At 59.2% G+C, this 16,604-nt stretch overlaps 2 protein-coding genes across 5 annotated transcripts in view; one reads left to right on the top strand and one right to left on the bottom strand.

The window, feature by feature from the left end:
* PISD (phosphatidylserine decarboxylase) overlaps positions 1–10,242 on the top strand; it is a 71,831-nt gene extending 61,589 nt beyond the window's left edge. For 2 of the 4 annotated variants that reach the window (XM_023733711.1, XM_004378971.2), the window contains exons 4-8: positions 6,824–7,060; positions 7,224–7,362; positions 7,598–7,744; positions 8,018–8,178; positions 8,865–10,241. In XM_023733711.1, coding sequence (XP_023589479.1) covers positions 6,824–7,060; positions 7,224–7,362; positions 7,598–7,744; positions 8,018–8,178; positions 8,865–9,089 — 909 coding nt within the window. In that variant the 3' untranslated portion in view covers positions 9,090–10,241. Of the gene's footprint in view, positions 1–3,528; positions 3,740–5,254; positions 5,421–6,823; positions 7,061–7,223; positions 7,363–7,597; positions 7,745–8,017; positions 8,179–8,864 lie in introns of all 4 variants that reach the window. The other 2 variants (XM_023733710.1, XM_023733712.1) reach the window with 2 other exon arrangements.
* Positions 10,243–10,251: 9 nt separating this feature from the next.
* The window catches only part of SFI1 (SFI1 centrin binding protein), a 124,318-nt gene continuing 117,965 nt past the window's right edge, over positions 10,252–16,604 (bottom strand). The window contains exons 25-33 of the mRNA XM_023733708.1: positions 14,853–14,927; positions 14,565–14,741; positions 14,236–14,489; positions 13,302–13,382; positions 12,874–13,111; positions 11,414–11,537; positions 11,187–11,265; positions 10,493–10,604; positions 10,252–10,412 (exon numbers count right to left, since the gene is read on the bottom strand). Coding sequence (XP_023589476.1) covers positions 10,308–10,412; positions 10,493–10,604; positions 11,187–11,265; positions 11,414–11,537; positions 12,874–13,111; positions 13,302–13,382; positions 14,236–14,489; positions 14,565–14,741; positions 14,853–14,927 — 1,245 coding nt within the window. The 3' untranslated portion in view covers positions 10,252–10,307. The remainder of the gene's footprint in view (positions 10,413–10,492; positions 10,605–11,186; positions 11,266–11,413; positions 11,538–12,873; positions 13,112–13,301; positions 13,383–14,235; positions 14,490–14,564; positions 14,742–14,852; positions 14,928–16,604) is intronic.

The raw sequence follows: 16,604 nt of genomic DNA, 5'->3' as shown, positions 1-16,604 counted from the left end.
TCCAAGGGCCAGCGCTAAAGAGTGAAGGTTCCTTTTCTTTGGAAGAATGAAGGACCATGCCATGCCAGGTCCTTCTGCCTCCCTCCCACCCTTCCCTGCCAGCGCGGGGCCTTGATAAAGAGGCACCTCTGAGACTTCTCTTTGCTTCCTCTTTCCTTGCCCAAGATGGCTCACCCATTTCACCTGGGAAGAATCCATTTCCTGTTCCTTACTTTGAAAAGGGCATTAAAAGTTTGTCTGCTTCTAGTATAGGGGAGGGTTGGGAGCCCCACCTGGACACAGCTGCCTGGGGGCCGGGTCTCTGAGGGTGTGCCTCATGTTGGCCTGTAGACGTGATATTGGGGGTGGGGGGGCACTGGAGGTTTCTGTGAGGCATCAAGAGGGGTGATCTTGGCACCCAATGAGATTTCCACTCTGGGCAGCAGGAGCAAATTCTCAAGTTGTCTCTGGCTGCACGTGTGTAGAGCTTTGAGGCTCAGGGAGAGCTTGCTGTGGATGGGGTGGGCAATCTCCTGTCCCCCTCCATGCCTTCCCTACCTCGCTGAGGCTCAGACCAGAATCCACCAAGCTCCAAGGGCCCCAGGGCAACAGCACCTCCTCCACACACACTTGTAACTGTCCTGGCTTCAGTTGGAATGTTCCATTCCAGTGGGGGTGGGGGTTATGTTGCCTTTGTGCCAGGCACTGAGGGGTGGACAGAGACGTTGCAGTGCTGCTCAGGTGTGAACCCCCAGAACAGCATGTCCTCACAAAAGTGATCCCCCCCCACCCAGTAGTCCCATTGGGCCACTGCTCCCTCCTCTCAGGGTAGCCACAGTCCCCATGGTTTGGACTCTTCCTTTAGAACTGCGGCTGAGCCCCTGTATTTTCCATCTTTTCTCAGTGAGCTTACCTTTTTGGAAAGAGGTGAGGCAAGGTGATGAGGTCTGGGGTTTCTGATCAGAGGTGCAGGAACCCTGAGCCTCAGGGAGGACGATAGGGGTGGTGGTGGATAAGTGGGAGTAATGACCCTTCCCATTTCCAGATGAGGAAGCTGAGACGCAGAGAGGGCCGGTGACTTGGCAAGGCCTTTCCCAGCTCGTGGGGGGGCAGCCAGGATTGCAATAAATGGATTCCCCCCACCCCCGCCACAAAGCTGCTCTTCGTTCTCAGGTTCCAGGTGGCTGGCCTTTAAAATCCTACTGGTCACAGCGTGAAACTCGCCTCCTCATGATGTCCTTGACTCCCTGAGGGAGGGGAAGTGTCAGCACTTCCTCACTCAGGATACCTCCTAGCAGGGTCTTCATCCAGGGCCTGAGTCCCCCAGTCCTACTCAGAGCCAGGGTGGGAGAACTCTGGCTTGGGGTCTTGGTAAAGGCCATCACAGGTAGGGAGGGCAAGCGGGCCTCTGAAGTGGGCGGCTTGGAGCACTGCTCGCTGAGGAATGAGAAAACAGTGACCCGTGGGTACACTCTCCCCTCTGTGCGTTCTGTAGCTGAGCTGGAGTGCTGAGGGCCATTTCCCGATAAGATGGCAGAATTCGTTTCTGCTCCCTGGGGACCTTTTGCTGCCCAAGGACTGTGGTTTGGAAGAACCTTGACCCTCTGGTCTCAGTGTCCCGTTTTGGAAAAAGAGGAATAATAGTGATGGAGACAGACCCTGCAGGCTCAGGACCCTGGTCCTGCCTGCAGACCCCAGAGGTTTGTCTGGCGTGAATGCTGGTAGCCCCTGGCCCAGCAGTGCTTCGTGTCTCTCTAGGAAGGCAGCTCCTTGGGGAGCTTCTTGGATGGCTGGTGCAGAATGGATTTGGTGGGTTCTGGGTCTACTGCAGGGAGGACTGGCCGTTTGCAGCACTCGCTGTAGGAGAATAAAATGCAAAGGTTCACACATGAAACTGCTTTGAGAACCTGAGGTTTGGGGCCAGACTGGGTTTGTCTGTGGGCTCTGTTTTCATTTTGAGGTCTCCTTAATGTGCCTTTCCGACGGTGCTGCAGTATCACTATTCCACATCCCCTCTCAGCCCCCAAGGCCACCTTGTTTCCTGCCCTGAATCTGTGTGCTCAGTCTGAGCTCTAGATTAGGGAAAGAGCCTCGACTTTGGAGCCAAGCACCAGACTCAGCCCTGGCTGCCTTCTTTGGGACCCTCTGAGCCTGTTTCCCTGTGTAAAACAATCAGCTCCTGGGCGTGGCGGGAGCCCTCCGTGGAGCCCAGTGGCCTGGTGGGCTGGGCGGTGGGTGCTCAGTAGAGAGCTGGTCTGATTGAGGTGACATGACTGTTGTGGTAGGAAGGTTAGTGGGAGGCTCAGCATGGGCCTGGGGCAGGAGTTGGGTGTCCATGGGCCTGGCCCTCAGGACAGGATGGGGCTCATAAGTCTGCCGATCCCCCGGCTCCAGCATCTTCCTGGGGGAGGAGGTTTATGGGTGCATCTGTGTGCTGGGTGAGGCCTGGTGAGCAGGCCCACCAGGCATGGCCCACCTGGAATCGAGTGGTCCCTCTCTGCCGGAGAAGGTGAGCTTGGGTGGTGAGGGGTCTGGACTGGCCCTGGCTGGGTTGGGCCAGGCCTTTCCACTTTCTCAGTCAGGGGGAGAAATCCATGCTTCTGGCCACACCTTAGTTGGCCTTAGTGTCCTGGTGCCCAGAAGCTACTAGCATACCCAGGGGATTCAACATCTCTCTCAGGCAGGTGCCAGGCCTGGGGAATTTTCATCTCAGTGGCTCAGGTGGGTTTACCAGGGTGTGAGTTGGTCATGCTGGCGGCTCAGCTTGGGCCTTGGACTGGGGTCTGAGTCTGGGACTTCTCACGGCCTCTGACAGTAGATCTTGGGGCCACGTTTCTCCATCTGAAGGTGGCTACAGGCATCTGCCCCCTTCTAGGGGTGCCCTGGGATTGGAGGCCTGCAGGGCGGGCTCTGGTCAGCCCATGTCATCGCCAGAGGCCTCGATTACCCTGGACTGAGATAGCAACTCCTGTGGAATGTTTGCTCTTCTCCCTCCTGTTATGTGCGTGGACAGGAGTAGAAAGGGCTTTGTAGGCTGGGTGTGTCCTCCCACATAGCCAGGCAGGGCCGCTGGCTAAAGTGCTTTCTTGAAGCAAAGCGAGGAAATGGGGTAGGAGGGCTGCCTTGAGCTTCCTTTCTGGCCCTCCCTCCTAGCCCCCTGCTGCCTTCCATGAGGTGGCCCAGGTTCCCATCTTCGGAGCGGGCCTTAAAGCGAGGTACACTGGAGTGGCATGTCCTGGCCCCTGGGGGTAGGGGTCACTAACGAGAGAGCCACCGCAGATCTGGCCCAGCTTCCCGTTCCTCTCATCCCTCAGATGCTACCTTGTCACCTGAATCGAAAATGGGTCAGGTCCCGGTGAGGGAGGGCCCAGCCTCCAGCCCAGACAGGCCGACGCTGCCTCCTGGTCCTGGAGGGCGGGTCAAATTGCGGGCTGCCTGGGGCCCTCCCCCGCCCACCTGGGGGTGGCGAGCCCTGGGGACGAAGTGTACAGGGGCTTCTGCATGGGTTACCTGAGCAGGTGGTGACCCAATGCTCTCCATTTGCAACAGCGGCCACCCTGTAACTTGTGCCCTGTGAGCCACTGAGACAAGCCGCCCTGCAGGGCCTAGCCGGAACAGTGACAGCGCAGCGCTCCTGTGGCTGGGGGGAAGGGAGGAAGGAGGAGAAACAAAGGCCAGAGCGCCTGGCGCCGCCCCGCGCTGCTGCGATGTGTCAGTCAGAGGCTCGCCGAGGACCAGAGCTCCGTGCGGCCGCGAAATGGTGAGATGCTGCCGGCCGCGTCCTAACCCCCCTGTGCCTCGTCACGACCTCCGGAGGGTCCGAGTGCATGTCCGGCGGCCCCGCGGCGGCTGGGCGCCGGGGGAGCAGGCCCCGCGGCTGGAGGGGCCGGGCCCGGCGGGCCTGAGTCGGCGAGCCCGCTTCAGGTACCTGCGTGCATGGGGCCGGCGAGGGCTGGGGTTCTGCCTCGCTCCTGCACCGGGCCTTGCGGGGATTGGGCCCCGGCTTCTGCAGTGAGGAGGGAGGGCGCGGAAGCCCTGGGGAGAGCAGCAGTATGTGTCTTTGCTTGGCCCCTACCACCTTCCCATACCTTTTAAAAAACAAAATGGGGGTGGGGTGGAAGAGGAGTGAAAGCAGGGAATCTGGGTGACCTGTGGCCCCACAGGCCACCCTCCAGAGCGTGGAGTCTGTCTTCCATGGCCATCACTGAACAGTGGGGCCCAGTGCTGGCTGAAGCCCTCATTTTTTTTGCTTTTAGTATCAGCTGAAATGACTCTTTGTTTTTTCTCTTGTTCAACTGGGAAATGAAGGACACAGCCTCTCTTGAGAACAGTCCATCACAGAAGGGAAACCTTAGAGTCCCCAGTTGATGTAGTCGCTTTGCAGATGAGGAAACTGAGGCCTGGGGCATCCTCAGAGTGGGTGGCAGTGTGGTCTCCATGGCTAGAGGGGGCATAGGCATGTGACAGGGGACTTGGGGTCTCATTGTTTTGCATCAGGAGACCAGAGGTGTGGAGAAGGCCCACAAGGCTGACCTTGTGCTGAATGCACTAAATTTCAGCTGGTGGGTCCTGGGGGAGGCCCACCCACCTGTGCTGAAAGGAAGGACATAGATCAGGAGTGAAGCCCCAGGAGAGCGTGGAGGTGGCCTGAGCACTGTGGTGGGGAGTGGGCATTGGAGAGCCACACTGCTGTGGAAGGCCTCGCGGGTGGATGGAGCTGTAGCCAGTTCTCTACTGTTAGGACCGTGTTTGTTCCTTTGAGATCTTGTCGGGCCCAATCCCTTTACTTAGCAGATGAGGAAAACAAGGCCTGGAGCCATGGAGAGGTCCTTCCACGTTCTGCAAGGGGATAGGAGCAAAAGATTCAGCACATGGTTACCTGGCCAGCTGGGGTCATAGCTCCCCTGTGCTGTGCTGCACAGAGTTGGCCCCTGGGCTCCCCTCCCTCTTCTGGGCGCCAGGGGTGTGCGTCGGGGCTCTCCACACTTCCTTGCTGTCTTCTCAAGAACTGCCTCAGCTGCCCCTGCCCCCCAGCCAGCTGGAGGTGGGAGAGACTGGGCTATCAGCTTGCCGGGCCAGGGGCAGGCCAGCCCTGACTCAGGTGGGGTCGGGATGAGGGGTACACTAGTGCTTCCTGACCTCCTCACTCGGTCAGAGGGGAGGTTTGCCTGTGGACCACTGTGGATCCGGAGCTGCAGGGTGGGAGTGGGGGACCTCCTGGGCACCCCCAGCCTCTGGTGGCTGACAGGCCTGTGCCTACACATGTGCCCTGCAGGTTGCAGTTCCCCCAGCTGGCCTTGAGGCGGAGGCTGGGGCAGTTGAGCTGTATGTCCAGACCCGCCCTGAAACTGCGCTCCTGGCCCCTCACCGTCCTCTACTACCTCCTGCCCTTTGGAGCCCTCAGACCGCTCAGCCGGGTGGGATGGAGGCCTGTGAGCAGGGTAAGTGTTTGCGGAGGCACCATGGCCTGTCCTGCCTTCCCTCCTTGGGCCTAAGGTTGGGGCACAGGAAGACCCGAGGAGGAGCGGAGTTGGCAAAATTAGAGGTGGATAGATGGCTGTGGGGACAGACACTGGTTTTCTGAAAGAACCCACACTGGGGATTCAGAAAATGGTGTCTGTCCCCAGTTTTCTGTGTTCAGGCAGAAGAAATCTTAGGAAGTGATTTTGAGAAAAGTTCAAAATAGGAAGGCTGAGCCTGCCGGGGCTATTCCCATTGCCCTTGGGGTTGGTGCCCCAAGGAGGAAAACCTGCTCCTAGGCCCTTGGACAGCCAGGGTGGGTATCAGTAGGGCTTGAGAGCTCAAGGGCACTAAGGGACATTGGTAGCATGAGACCAGGCTCTAGCCTGTGCCTGAAAATGGCGGGGTCACAGGGCAGCCCTGGGCTGCTCCAGGTAGCCTGGTGGCAGCTGGGAGAGGTAAGAGCAATTCTTGGAGCCATTAATTCAGTACCTCATAGAGGTATTTAAAGTTGCAATGGAATTAGTTTTAAACCTTGGGGAGTTCATGTCTTGGTTGTGTTCAGACAGGCAGCAGCCAGTCTGAGGAGGCTTCCGTTATGGCAGCAGTACCTGGAGTCTGCCCCTTCTTGGGCACCTGGCCCTGAGAGCTTGGCTGCAAGGTGCTGATTCCCCTTCCTGTCCTGGGAGGAGCCCCCAGTGCAGACGACTCTGCAGACTGGCTTGGTCACAGGACAAGGCCCCTGGCACGCAGGCCGGGCTGTCAGGCTCCTCACACTGGGCGCTCCAGGCCTCGGAGTGCTGGCTGAATCTGTGGGGCTGGGGGTACCCGTGTCTGCACCTGGAGCCAATCTGCATCTGTTGGTCAGGGGTCCGAGGAGCACACGTTCTGGGTTTAATGGGGTCCAGTGCCTGGGGGCCTCCTGCTCCTTTTTGTGGTCTGGGATGTGGGAGTGGCCCGTGACAAGGCAGCATGCCACCTCTCTGTGGCTGCTGTCTGATCCTTTCTGTCGTCCCCACCCTGGAGGGTGAGATTGCCGGCCAGTCTCCCTGCTGGGTGAATGCAGACACTGAGCTTTGTGTGAGGTAACTGCAGAGACCCCAGGTCATCACTGAGCTGTGTGTAAATGCATCGCCATCTCAGCAGTCTCCTAGCGTTTGTGAGAGGATTTGGCACCCTCAGTCTGGTTCCTAGTGAGAAACAGCCACATCACAAAAGCAGCTTGGGGCGCCTGTGGCTTCCTGTGGTTCTCTCCTGTGGGGGTGGGCTCTCTGGAGCTGACTTATGTCTGGCGGAAAGGCCTGAGGGGCCGGTGCTGGACGTGGTGCTGGACGCCTGCAGGGCCATGTGCCAACCTCTGCCTTCCCTGCCCTGTGGCCTGCAGGTGACCCTGTACAAGTCCGTGCCGACCCGCTTGCTGTCACGGGCCTGGGGCCGCCTCAACCAGGTGGAGCTGCCGCATTGGCTGCGCAGGCCCGTCTACAGCCTGTACATCTGGACCTTCGGGGTGAACATGAAGGAGGCTGCCGTGGAGGACCTGCACCACTACCGAAACCTCAGCGAGTTCTTCCGGCGCAAGCTGAAGCCGCAGGCCCGGCCTGTGTGCAGCCTGCACAGTGTGGTGAGGCCCCTTCCTCCATGGGAAACAGCGTGGCTCCTGCCTACATCTGGGGGCCTCCTGTTGGGTGGGAGGGTGGAGTTGTAGTGCATGCAGATGATGAGGTGGGCTGTCTCCCCCGGCACTCCCCCAACCCCCCATAGCAAGCTTCTCCTGGCCCTTCCAGATCAGCCCGTCAGATGGGAAGATCCTCAACTTTGGGCAGGTGAAGAACTGTGAGGTGGAGCAGGTAAAGGGGGTCACCTACTCCCTGGAGTCATTCCTGGGCCCACGCACCTCCACGGAGGACCTGCCCTTCCCACCAGGTGCGTTATCGCCAGCTGGAGCCTGGCGCGGTCCTGCTGAGGTTGGGAGGGGAGGGAAAGCTGGGAAGGCTGTAGGAAATAAGGGCCAGAGCCTGCTCCGAACGAAGCTTTTGGGGCCCTTGCTTGGAGTCCAGGTGCAGACTGCCCACAGCTTTGAGCAGGTGCTCACGATAGCTGGCTGGACGGGGGCTCACCTGAGAGCCTGCCCCAAGCTGGCCCTCGTGTCTGTCCCAAGCCACCTCCTGCCGCTCCTTCAAGAGCCAGCTGGTCACCAGGGAAGGGAACGAGCTCTACCACTGTGTCATCTACCTGGCCCCCGGCGACTACCACTGCTTCCACTCCCCCACTGACTGGACTGTTTCCCACCGGCGCCACTTCCCAGGTAGGTCCAGGGCCCACAGAGGCTGCCTGGGGAGGAAAGGTTCAAGGTTACAGGTGGTGGCAGCCCCACGGGCTTCAGAGGCCCTCAGTGTCTTGGGGTCAGGGGACTCAGCTTCCAGATTTGGAGTTTCTCCTCCCTCAGGCACCAGATGTCCTGGGTGGGTTGTTGGAGCTTTAGCTGCTGGGTGTGGGGAGGAGGTGGGGAGCCAGCTCTGCATCTGGAATGACATTGGGCCTCAGGCCGTGCCAAATGGACACACTAGGTTCCCCACAGGCTCCCTGATGTCAGTGAACCCCGGCATGGCCCGCTGGATCAAGGAGCTCTTCTGCCACAATGAGCGGGTGGTCCTGACCGGGGACTGGAAACATGGCTTCTTCTCACTGACTGCCGTGGGAGCCACCAACGTGGGTTCCATCCGCATTTACTTTGACCGGGTGAGCAGAATCCAGGCCCTGCTGAAGCCTGGGGCTGGCTCCCAGGGCGCACCTGCCTGGGCAGCAGGATCTGCTGGGACTGGGACTGTAAACTCCAGGAGGGTGTGAGGGCCTGAGCACCTGCCCTGCAGCACCTCCACCCGCCGTCTCAGGGTGGCTGGAGAGATGGAGGGAAGGCGCCTGCTCCCCACTGGCTTCTGCCAGGAACCTGGGCAGAGCTGAGAATAAGGAGGGAACAGGCAGAGAACTCGAGCTTGGGAAGGGTCATGTTGATTGGAGGGTCAGACTTGTGAAAAGCCAGTGCTGAGGCCAGCCGCTCCCTGCATATGCCCTCCCCTGAGCGTAGCCACTCTGGATGAGCAGAGAGTCTAGTGTCGTTTTATGACTGGCCACCTGCTCCCATGGGTGCTGGTCTGGCAGCACCATTCACGCTGAGAGTAGAGCAAGTGTCAGCGCCCATTGGGCTCTGTGACCCCACCTCCCTTTCTGAGCCGGGCTGGGTGGTGGTGGGGATAAGAAGCAGAGAGGTAGGCTAGAGGCTCAGCTGACCACTGCAGAGAAGGGTTCCTTTATCATGCTTCCTGCCCCAAATACAGTATTGCAGGGGCTCTGTGCCTCTAGTCCTGTCCCCCCACAGTGAGAGCTGTGGCCAGGCCCTGTCTGATCCCACCCCATCCTGCCCCCAGGACCTGCACACAAACAGCCCGCGGTACAGCAAAGGCTCCTACAACGACTTCAGCTTCGTGACGCACACCAACAAGGAGGGCGTCCCCATGCGCAAGGGCGAGCACCTGGGTGAATTCAACCTGGGCTCCACCATCGTGCTCATCTTTGAGGCCCCCAAGGACTTCAACTTCGAGCTGAAAGCAGGACAGAAGATTCGTTTTGGGGAGGCTCTGGGCTCCCTTTAGATCCCGTCCTGGCTGTGGCTGCTGAGGAATTGTTTCCAAAGGGAGAGAAATGCGAGGGTATATTAGACAGGAAACCCCACAAGGCGTCCAGGTGAGGGGCTGTCTCTGGGCCGTGTGGAGTCGGGCCGGGTAGGACCCAATGACGGTTGCCATCTGCCCCAGAGATGGGGACGACAAGAGGGTTTCACCCTCACAGCGGGGAGAGTAGAGCCCCTGGTTGTGCCCACTACCTGTTGTCCCTTCCTCTCCACAAAAAGAAAAAAGCACAGGCAGGGATGATCTCAAATGAGACACTTTGGCTCATTAACGTGTCATATAAACTGGAGCTACCTCTCCTGGCTGAGCGTTCAGGTGGTCTTTTTTGTTTTTAGATGGTAAATGGCAAGAGTCTTGCTGCTCCTCTCCAACCTGGCCATTTCCTGTTGGCCCCGTTGCTTTCTGGCACCGCCCCCCACCCCTACCCCCTGCCTGCCTCTTGCACAGGGTGAGGTGCTCTCAGCACTGACTGTGGACCCACACTGTCCCCAAGTTCTCCTCACCCTGCCCAGTGGAAAAAGCTAAATCTTCCTTCTTTGCACTGTGACTAAACTCATCACCACGGACTCTTTTTTTTGCCAATGTCGTCTGAGGATGGTGACACCAGCAGACTGTTGCTGCAGTGACATGGTCCTTTGCAGGCCCAATGGGCAGCCTTCCAAAACTTGCCTGCTGGGTAAGGGGGACAAGACCAGTAACTGGGTGTATCCGAATGGTGTTTGAGTGGAGGCCCAGCTGGGGCAACTCCTGGGACAGTAGAGAGCTTGTCCTTGTGTCCACCCCCATTGTCCAGGCCTGCATGAAATAAAGGGAAGTTCCTGCTATTGATTTCAAGGGGCTTGTGATGGAGGAAGAGGGGCCTCAGTGTGTGTGGGAGTCAGTACCTAGAAAACCTTGTCCCCAGCTAACAGGTACGCAGTCCTTGGGGAGCCACTGGGTTTCATGTTGATCCTGGGGACGCTGTCAATTTCTCCTGCAGGAGAAGTCACTGAACTTTTTCAACTGTATCAGTAGCACAGTATTTTTGTATGAAAAGTGGGAGACTTCTGAACAGTAAATTCATTTAATTGCTAACATTTTGAAATAAAGTAAAAAAAACCTTATGTCAGCATTGTGTTCTGTTCCTGGAGGCAGCCTGAGCCTCCTGCACAGCCCAGTGGGTGCCCTCTGGGGGCGAGGCCACTAGCACAGGGCCTCCCGCAGGGCCCGGACACGGGCAATGCAGACACCGATGGGCTGGCGTTGGGCCCGGAGCTCAGCAGCCAGGTGCTGGATCTGCACTTCCACCTGTGGGCAGGAGGAGGCAGGCTGAGTGGGAGCACAGCCCGAGCCTCCCTGGGGTTGGTGGGGGGCACCCTGGGCCTCACCTCCTCCAGCTCTTTCTGCACCTGCTGCTCCGCTTCCTGGTCCTCAGACGTGGGCTCTTCCTGGCTCAGCTCCAGCCACTGGCGCAGGCTGCTTGCTTGCCGCTGGCAGGACCTGAGGGGTTGAGATGCCTATTGCCCACCAGGTTGGGACCTGGCAGAGCCTCCCGGAAACCCCCCTGGGGGAGGAGTGAGTCCTGGTGCAGTGGGTGGAGGGCCCCTGCCCTTAGGTGCGAGCCCTGTGGTCCTCTTTCAGCCTCCCACTCTCCTTGCCCCTCTTCCCCCACACAGCTGGGAGTGAGGGGACCAGTGTGCTCCCCTCAAATCTCCAGAGGCTGCCGCTGCTGCATCTTGCTAGTCACCAGGCCTGGGCCACTGAGCTCTGTGCCCGTGACCAATTTCCTGCCCCTGCACCTTCGTCTTCTGTGTCACAGCTACACACCTTGTTGCCACATAACCAAGTCGGGCTTTACCCTCCCCCATAAGAGCTGGCCTACTTGGGCCTCCAAATCACTTTGGCTTCTGCCACAGCAGGATTGACGGGGTAAAGCCACCACCTGTGTGGAGGCTCTCAGGCCACAGCAGGGAGGGGGGGTTTCTGGACACTACCACCATGGGCTCCTCACCCCTAGCTTAGAAAAATCACCCACGGACTCTGGCAGCTGGCCCTGTCATGAAGGGCATCTCCGGGCCTCACCAGAGATTCTGCTTGGTGGCCTGGTAGTGCTGTAATTGCTGGCGGATCCCCTCAAGCTCAACCTCAAGTTCGGTGCTGCCTGTGGGAATAAGCAAAGTAAGCTTGATTGATCCTGACAGCCTCCCCCTTTTCTTCTGGAACCCAGTGAATAGAGGGATGGCAGGTGCAGCCCTCCCCTCCCTTGGAGCTGCGAGTGCTTACTGCACAGCCAGGCCTCAGATGCACACCTGCCGCTTCAGAGCCAAGTCCAGGATGGGTCCTGGTGCCTGTGAAGTCCCCAGGGAGGAGCAGATGGGGGTCAGGGGCACCAGCCAGGGATGTGGGTACCTGGGGCAGAAGCTGTGCTGACATCTGTGGAAGAGGGAAGGAAGCTGACAGGGGAAAGAGAAGCAAGCCCAGGAGGGCACCAGTCCTCGGACCCCATCTCCACCCCATCACTGCAGGGATTGGGCTTCCCGGGCAGCCTACTCCTCCACAGTCCCACCCCACTTCCCCAGGGGCTGGCTTAGCCCTGACTGCTCCAAACAGCTGTTCCAGACCAGGCTCCTCAGCCTCCTCCCCTGGCCCCCACCTTACTGAGCCTGCACTTCAATAAGCAAAGTGGGCAAACGCAGTTGTTCACAAATTCCAATCACAATTCTTTGCTGGGTTCCCCCCTCATTCCCTCTGTTGAGAATGGACTTGCTCCTGTCATCCCTACCCCGTCACTGGCAGTGCACAAAACAAAACCTCTCAACCCCACACCCCATCCCAGCCACTGTGTCTGTGCCCCTAACCACCCCCTCCCACAGCTGCAAGAATGGGCTGGGGTCCCTCACCACCCTCACCACTGGAGCCAGCCCCCACCGGGCTCCATTCCCCTCCCCACGCATCAGCTCCTCTATGGCGCCGGGGCACCCAGTGGCTTTGCTCATGCCCCCTGGCTGCTTTGCTTCCTCCTCCGCCCTCTGCTACTCTCTTCCTCATTGGGGCTGTGCCCTCAGCCGCTGCTGAGAATTCCCCAGTGGAGACCCCAGCCCTGCCTCCTCCCTTTGTGAGGCCACACTACAATCCTGCTGCTCACTTTTTCTCAGAGGTGACAGGTTCAAAACAGACTCTTCATGTTTCCCCCAGAGTCTCCACACCCAGTTTCCCTCCTTCAGTGAAAGTGCCCACCATAAACCCAGTTATTGGAACCTCGGTTCCTTCCTTCCCTTCCCCCTCTCGGCATCACCACCAGAACCAGCCCACCTTGTCTCCCCTCCCCCCCAGGAAGGACTTGTCCACTTCTCCCCATCTCTGCAGCCACCACTGTCATCCAGGCCACCACAACTGCCATCCAGCACCAGGCCGCGATCAAGAATAAAAAACTAAACGCGGCTCCCCTGCTCGTTAAAAGCTGTCAGCGACTCCCCATTCTCACCGTGCACACTCTCTGCCCTAGCCTGAGATCTGCGTGATCTGCTGTCACTGCCTGTCTGCATGTGGGGGTTTGCTCTCTAGACTCTCAGCTGCCCGCAAAGACAGGGACCCCACAGCCCCTCACGGCTGTGCCCTGGGGGCCTGGTGTGCACAGCACTGGCACCTACACTTGGTGAATGGACAAGTAGCCTCCTCACGTCTTCCCCAGCTGGGTGTTCCAGAAACTAGAAGCACAATGAAGAGAAAGCCAGACCAAAGAAGTGGCCCAGGTGACCGGTCCACTTACCCTGGCAGGGGTCTCTATCCCACGCAGCATGAAGGAGGAAGGAGGCAGCAGCCCCAGCTCCGGACCTGCACTTGCCGTGGGGGGCAGCCTTGGGCCAGGGGGTCTTGGCAGGGCCCCGGGCTGGGACAGGGGGCTGCGTGAGGCTGGGGCTGTCTGGGCCTCCACCAGGAAGGGCCTTGGCAGGGAATCGCTGGCTGGCTGGGCTGTGCCTAGGCTGTGCTCCTGCACCTTCTCAGGCCTGAGCCTACGGAAGGCAGGAGCCTGGTCAGGCCACAGTACCCTCCTGGGGGACTGAGAACCCTTCTTGCCTGAGGAGCAGAGAGGAAAGGGGCCTCCCCATCCCGAAAGAGGCCCCAGATGGAGGTTCCAGCTGCTTTGGGAAGGCCCAGGACCACTTGACCTACCGTTGTCCCCTAAAGGGATCACACCCCAGGGGTCTCTGGCTCTGCTCGGGCTCTAGCAGGAAGTCAGGGTATCGGGGCTGCCTCCTTGCTGAGCGGGCTGCATTCCTGAGAAGACACATGGGGCCTGTTACTCGAGGGCTACAGGGGGGCCTGAGATCTCTGTGGGCACGGGGTTATCTAGTCCAACCCTCTCCACTTTCACACAGAGACTGAAGGCCAGAGAAGGAAGCTGGGGCAGATCTGGGCCAGACAATACTTCCCAGCAGTGCTGGTGGCCTGTAACCGATGCCGTGACGAGGCTTCCCCTATGGCGGCTCATCCAACCTCTAAAACCACCCTGGCCAAGGGACTGGGGGAGAAAACCACCTCCAAGACACTAGGGTTCTTGTCTGAGGTGGACAGTGCGGGGCAAGGCAGGGATGAGGCCTGACTCTCTACCGAGACCTGAGGCTCCAGACAGTGCTAGCTACTATGGGAGCCGACACTCATGCCAGCGAGGTGGGGGAGGGTAGGTGTAGAACTGGGGAGACCAGCAGGGAGGCAGGCACAGAGCAGGTTCCAGATCTCACCGTGGGGACAGGGATCATGTCTTAGGCTGCAAAGGAAGAAGAGGGAAGACTGGCAGGTTTGGGTGGGAAGGGTAGGTGCCGCCTACTACTTTTGTCAATGACTTGTATCACTTTGGGGAAAGGGGCAGGAAGGCATCGGAGAGTAAGGGACACATATCTCCTGAGCTTTGGCAGGTCTGGAAATCCCACTCCATCCTCTCCACCACCACCCTAGACAGAGGGCAGAGGTGATGCTGAGAGGAAGGCAGGGGCCTGAGCTGCTCAGATGTGTGGAGGGGCTGTGGCTGGCCGGTGCTGTTCCCTCTCAGGGCCCACTGTTCCTCCTTCCTGCAGTCAATGCTTTTGCCTGAGATGGGCATGAGGAGGCAGAGGCAAGGGGGGCTACTCACAGTTCCAGGAGCTGGGGCTCCCCAGCAGCCAGGGCCAGGCTGCCCACACCTCGCTCAGGCCTTGCTCCCAGCCTCTTGGTCTCCAGGGTGGTGTCCCCAGCCCCAGCAGCCATGAGGCTGAGAAGGGGAACTTCAGATGTCACTCTCCTGGGCGTGGCGAGCGTGGGGGACAGGGGTTCCCTGGCTGGGCCCAGTACCTTCTGCTTCCAGAGCATGGCGCAGTGGTGGACGGCACGGTGGAGGCTGTGGGCCGCCTGCCAACATGCTGAGGTCAGGGGGACACGAGCTGTCTGCCCCGCTCACGAGAAGGGTGGGAGATCCCTGCCTACCTGGGCCTGATGCTGGGCATGCAGCTGCTGCCGAGAGGCCTTCACACCTGCTGTGAACCGCAGGAGGTGGGTGACGCCTTCCTGGAGTAGCTGGTGGTGGTAGGCCTGCACTGCCTGCTCCAGCCGCACCTTCTTTCTCCTCCTTTCCAGCACAAAACCCAGCCAGGCGTCCCAGGTCTCCAAGGAGAGTAGAGGTGAGGCCTGCCCCATTCACCCCCAAGACCAGGTACTTTCCTCCCCGCAGGCAGGGCTGAAGCCCTTGTCCTCAAGATCCTGCACCCCGATTACCTTTGCCTGCAGTGAGAAGGACCATAACCACAGGGCCCGCGCTGTGCCCTGCTTCTCCTCCCTCCGGGCTGCCAGCTATGGGCAAAGAAGAGTTGCCTCAGGGATCGATAGAAGGGCCGAACGTGTGAGCAGAAGCACTCTGGGATGGCAGGAAGGCCCAACTGAAAGGGCACAGCCGGCATGCCAGCAGGGGGTGGGGCGAAGCAGGGCTCAGGGAGGCTGCCTGAGGGGAAAGCGAGGCTGACCCTCAGGCCTTCACTGTCCAGCAGACCCGCTTGAGTTCCCCATGCGTGCCAGGCTCACAGACACTGAGGGAACCAAGTCTCGCCTCTTGAGGGCAGGGCGACGGCAAGGTCGGCACAGGACACAAGCCCTATGACAAGAGCCCTGAGCAGGGACATCTAGCTTAGCCTGGGCCTTGGGGAAGGGTTCCTGGAAGATGATCCACAAGCTAAGTTTTTAAAGGCCCCATCAGAGTTAGCCAGGAGACCCTGGGTGGTGCAAACGGTTACCACACTTGGCTGCTAACTGAAAGGCTGAGGGTTCAAGTTCACCCAGAGGTGTCTCAGAAGAAAGGCCTGGCAATCTACTTCCAAAAAATCAGCCTTTGAAAATCCTATGAAGCATAGTTCTACTCTGACACACACGGGGTCGCCATGAGTCAGAATCAACTCAATGGCAACTGGCAGAGTTAGCTGGAGACCAGGGGTGGCATGGAGGGGGGTAAGGGGAGTTCTAAGTGGGTTGGTGGGGTAGACTGTTTCCAGAGATGCCCACCCCCGGTATGAGGTAGAGTCCATTTTCCTCCCCTTGGATCTGGGCTGGCCCTGTGACCTAGAGGAACTAACATTAAGTCGCCTCCGAGCTGGGTCTCAAGAGACCTGCAGCTTCTGCCTTCACCTCCAGAAGGCTCCTTCTGGAACCCAGTCACTACGCTGTAAGGACCACGGCCCCTGGCTGGCAGCCCCAGACGGGATCAGGACCACGGCCCCTGGCTGGCAGCCCCAGACGGGATCATTTGAGACTTCCCAGGCACCTAGCACTTGATCCACCACCAAGAGCAGCAGAAGACCCACCCACCACCTAGTCAACCCAGAGACCTGCGAGGAATAGTCACTGTGGTATTGCTGAAGCCATTTGGAGTGAGACGGGTGGGAACGACACGTGTAGACAGAGGTGTGAAATGGCAGAGCCCTCCAGTCAGGCCAGAAGGATGCGAGGCTGGGCTTGAGAGGGTGCGGGGCCGGACCCTGAAGAACCACTTGCTGGGGTGGAAAGGTGATTCATGGAAAAGCCAGAGGAAATGGAAGAGAAGCAAGTGCCAAGATCTGGGACTGTAACTTTCTGTGAGAAGTGGGGTGATGGGGGGCAGCTAGCCCTGGGGACAGAAACTTCTGTGTGTGGGCAAGAGACACAAAGGGGCCAGGAGACGGGAGCAGAGGAGGGCTGCGCAGTGTCCCTGCACCACAAGCACAGCTCCAGCTCGGCTCCACCTGCCTCACCGGCCAGCTAGGACGGGAAGAAAGTATCAACCTAGAGTACCGCCAGCCTGTCCGCTCCCACCTTTGCCTGCCTGGCTGGTGGGCCTTGGTTGGACAGAATCAGGGTATTAAGGTATTAGGTAAAGGAGCAAAACCGGAGTTGCCAGAAAGACTCCATCATTTGAATGTCACCTCTTCAGGGAGGCTGTCTGTGTTATCTCCCTAGCCAGAGCGTCTCTCTCAGATCCCAGTCTAGCTGAGGGTCTCCCTC

Source organism: Trichechus manatus, unplaced genomic scaffold (assembly GCF_000243295.1).
Source record: "Trichechus manatus latirostris isolate Lorelei unplaced genomic scaffold, TriManLat1.0 scaffold00061, whole genome shotgun sequence".
Classification (NCBI taxonomy): domain Eukaryota; kingdom Metazoa; phylum Chordata; class Mammalia; order Sirenia; family Trichechidae; genus Trichechus; species Trichechus manatus.
The sequence above is the reverse complement of the archived record's forward strand: the minus strand, read 5'-3'. Positions and strand labels throughout refer to the sequence as shown.